Raw genomic sequence first — 4,522 nt, 5'->3', positions numbered from 1 at the left:
GGATTAATTATAAAATTGACCGATCCAGTCCTATAAATTGAGAAAATTAAAAGTTATAATAGAGGATAAAAGAGACCTTCATCGGAATACTCATTTCCATTCTTGTTGCAGTCCTTGAGTGCTCTCAACGAAACCTTAAAGACTTAAGATCTTACAAATTCAAGCAGTTTTCTTTTTCTTCATTTTTTTATATTTATTTGTTTTTATCTTTGTTTAAAAAACATTATTGAGATTTTCGAGAAGTGGTTAACTTAATGAGTCAATAAGCAACCTTAATCTCTCCATTGTTCATTTACGATGTCAATGAAACAATGGCCTCAATTCCTTCTTCTATTATTTTTAGAAACTGAACTCGGCTTAGTTCAACTAGTTTACACTAGGAGTACAAATGAATCAAGTTTGTTCTTAAACTTTTTCAAATTGTTTTAAAAAATATTTAATTTCTATTTGAAATTAACGAATTCTAAATAAACTCGAACTTATTCCATAATTTTTTCAAATCAAATTTAAATTCATAATATTTTATTTGATAATTCATGCGAATCAAATTCTATTTATTTTTTTCATAATTTTAATACAAATATACTCAAATTATTTAATTCAAATTTAAATATAAATCATTTCAAACTATAAGTCAATTAGGTTCAAATTAAAATTAGAATAAATCAACCTCCCATCATAATCATTTATATTTTCTAACTTACCAATCAAATATGAATATCATATTCATATATTTTTCAATCTTGAACTCGAATATCAATATTTTTATACTGTTCGATTTTTTTTTTAATCCAAGTATTCATCTTTTTTAATCTGATTAATTCTGAATCTCACTCATAAATTTTTTTTTATTGATCATCAAAATAAATCAAAAAATATTCATGATAACTCATCAAATGGCTAATATTTTTAGATTTATCATCCCATTAAAAAAAACTTTTATAATATACTACAGTTGAAAATCAAAGTAATCGTTTGAATTTGTTTGTACTCTTAGTTTACACCCCTAATAATTGAACAGAATAGGTACTTAATCTTACATGCACCACATGCTTCCTGCTACTCTTATCCTCATCTCTCTCCCTCACTAACTCACAAACTCCCACACACACACACCGCCGGCTCTCTCGTTAATGCATACCACCAACAAGCCTCCTCCTCCCATGCCCATCCACGCTGTCCTCCACCCTCCCATACGCCTCCCTCCCCCTTCCCTCTCGCCGCCAACTGCGACGGCGATGGCGTACGCTTCCAAATGTGGGAAGCTAGTGATGATGAGGCAGTTACGCAGGCAGTACTGGAGCTGCAAAGCGATCAGGAGACGAGTGAGGTACGAAGAAGGAGAGGAAGAAGAAGAAGAGGCGTACGGGCAGAACAAGGAGATTCCGATGTTGGAAGCCTACAGTGCCGCGTTCAGGGACGTTGCTCTTTTGGTGCGGGCCGGGGTCGATGATGAAGAAGAGTTGGTGCTTATCTTTAAGGTACAACATTCTGTTAATCCAACGAAATATAAGCAAAAAACATACTTAAAGTTACTGAATTTGAAAAGGGCACATAATTTTTAAATTTATTAAAGATGTATTTATTTTTCATTTTACTCCTTCCATCAAATATTATTTTCAAATAACAACACCAATATGATACTGTATTCAAAAAATAACACAACTGTAATGTTAATTTTAGGATCTATACAGCATCAAAGTGACATTGATTTTTAAAATGCAACACTAATGCGGGGCTGATTTTTTAAAATCGGTTTTACAGTGATGTTATTCTTTGAACTCTCGCATGACAATGGTTAACAGGAGAAGTAAAATCGGAAACAAGCTAAGTGTGTATTTTGAGAAATCTAAAAGTTAGATGTGTGTCTTTTGAGAATTCCACAATTTTGAATGCATCAATTGATCAATTACTAGGGAAAAAAATACATGAGTGTAATGTAGTGATAAAGTATTTAAAAGAATAAATACAAAAATCAAAGTTTAAATTCTATATCAATGAATATTTTGAAGGTCGTACATAAGCTATGCTTCGAATTTATCCATAGACGAACTAGGAAGAAAAGTCGTCTGCCTTTAGAATAATCCATCAAAATTTGAATACCTAGGTTATAAAAAAAAATTATTTTGCCTTTATACTGAGATTAAAAAATAGAAATAAAGTATCCCCTTCGAGTCCATCTAAATCAGTTCATCCAACCAGACTAACTCACTTGGTGGATGACTATAGATTGATAACATAATTTACTTGTCTAATTAGGATGATGATGAATCGAGGCTAGTACTCACAAGTTTAGCATTGTAGTTTGATGTTGAGATTCAATGTTTGTGGGTGCACAATTGGCGAGGCCAACCACCAAATTGAAGTTTGTGGGTGCATGCTAAACCCTTAACTAGCCCGATTAATCTATCTATTCTATTTGGTGCACTTAGCTTTTCATACCTGTTTAGCTAATTTAGCTCTCCTTTGGTCACTTAATTTGCTTTGCCTAGTTAGCATGATGAGTGGAGGTTAGTAGTCGCAAATTTTAAAAATAGAGATTGATATTGGGGTTCAATGTTTGTGGGTGCGTCATTGGCAAGACCAACTAGCTACGATATGGAAGCCGCGAGTTAGATGTTATTTCAAAAGGAGACATATTTTGATGAAGAAAATGGATTTAATTTTAGCGGGTATTTTTGTAATATTTTGAATTATAAGAGCAAAATGAGATAATTATAAATTTTTATATGAAAATATGACTTGCATGATGTAGCCCAGTTTGTGTAATTTACATTCTTAATCTATTATTTCATACAAATTACAAAATAAATAATGTCTGAAAAAAATTATGAGTTACTGTAGGGTTTCTCTTCGAGTTTGAGCTCAAGGACCTCATCGGATCCCTCCAAGAGCGTTCTTCCTGGGCGGGCTGTGATCCAATCCATTGATGTCGTCAAAGGCCCGTTTAACCCATCCAACATCGAGTATTTAGAGAGGGGTTTGACGTGGGAAGACTTCAAGACTCGGCTCCAACCCAACAAATCATGATCCAAGATCAAACTCAATGATGGTCTTATAATTAACACCCCCATGGGTGTGGGGTGCATTAATAAGGCACTCAAACAGAAAATAAGAAGGTAAGAGTTCAAATTTCAAGAGAATAATTTTGAAGATCGGTCTTTGAGTGAGTGTGCATCAATAATACTTTAGATTTACTTAATAGACTAACTAAGGGGAAAAATCGTTTATCTATAGAATTAGCTAGGCGAATCTCAAACATCTATATTATCAAAAATAAAAATAATTGAGGGTCTTGAAGCCTAATTCTAATTTTATTAATATTATTGTAAATTAGTCAAAATTTCTATGGTGACATCACTGCTCTTAAAAAAACTGGATCACCCTTTTAAAATTCTCAAAATTTCCAAATTTTATTATACAAATTATACTATTATATATATATATATATATAATATGAACTTACTTAAAAACCACCAACTATTTCGGCAATCAAATGATAGATTTTCATGACCAAACTATAGATTGTTAATGCAATATTTCCTAGGTTAAGGTTGATCTGGTTGATTGAGCTTGAATCGGGTCAAGCTTGAGTCTTGATGTTTGAGTTTCGATATTTGATAATACATGGAGACAAGACATGGAGATTGCAGGTACAATTGTTCATGTGGTGAGATTGTGAAGGAGAGTCAAGTAGGTCAAGGTTGACTGGATACTTGATTGGAAAATCCTGGTGAGTAAAGCCAGGTGAAAGTCCTAACTGGGAGGTTAGGCAGGTGAAAGACCTGGTGAGTGAAGCCAGGCAGAAGGAAAAACCCTAGTGAGTGAAGCTAGGTGAAAGTCCTAGTGAGTGAAGCTAGGCAGTTGGAAATCATGATGAGTGAAACCAGGTGAAAGACCTGGTGAGTGAAGTCAGGCAGTATGAAAAATCCTGGTGAGTGAAACCAGGTGAGAGACCTAGTAAGTGAAGCTAGGCAGTATGGAAAGTCCTAGTGAGTGAAGTCAGGCAAATGAGAAGTCCTAGTGAGTGAAACTAGGCAGAAGGAAAGTCCTGGTGAGTGAAGCCAGGCACAGGAAATCCAGATGGATCAAGTTTGATCAGACATCTAGTGTTGGAAAGTCCAAGTAGGTCAAAGGGATTGACCGGATACTTGGCACAAAGAAAAGTCCAAGTGACTCAAAGGGATTGACCGGACACTTGGTGAGCGAGTTCTAGCAGGTCAAGGATGACCGGATGCTAGGCATGATGTACCAACAGGTCATAGGTGACCGGATGTTGGGTTAGGGGGCTTTGGACTTGATTTTGGGCAAAATCAAGGAGCTGGATCGATCAGCCGATCGATTGGCTCATGCCCAATCGATCGGCCGATCAATTGGGTGAGTCCCCGCGACAAGCTTCCTCCCAATCGATCGGTGGATCGATTGGGAGAGGTTCGCAATCGCACAGAACAGCGCTGGATCAATCAGCTGATCGATCCAGAGCTCCCAATCTATCGGGCGATCGATTGGGAGGTGCGATTCT

The 4,522-nt window shown here is 35.6% G+C and overlaps 1 protein-coding gene across 1 annotated transcript; it reads left to right on the top strand.

The window, feature by feature from the left end:
• The first annotated feature begins 1,046 nt into the window (after positions 1-1,046).
• Positions 1,047-3,624, top strand: LOC122025352. The gene is made up of 2 exons (XM_042584155.1): positions 1,047-1,481; positions 2,845-3,624. The coding sequence occupies exons 1-2, from the start codon at positions 1,134-1,136 to the stop codon at positions 3,028-3,030; spliced, it is 534 nt and encodes a 177-aa protein (XP_042440089.1). The 5' UTR covers positions 1,047-1,133; the 3' UTR covers positions 3,031-3,624.
• Positions 3,625-4,522: the final 898 nt, after the last annotated feature.

The sequence above is a fragment of the Zingiber officinale genome, chromosome 9B (assembly GCF_018446385.1).
Source record: "Zingiber officinale cultivar Zhangliang chromosome 9B, Zo_v1.1, whole genome shotgun sequence".
Lineage (NCBI taxonomy): Eukaryota > Viridiplantae > Streptophyta > Magnoliopsida > Zingiberales > Zingiberaceae > Zingiber > Zingiber officinale.
Note: the sequence above shows the minus strand (reverse complement) of the source record. Positions and strands in the feature narration are given on the sequence as shown.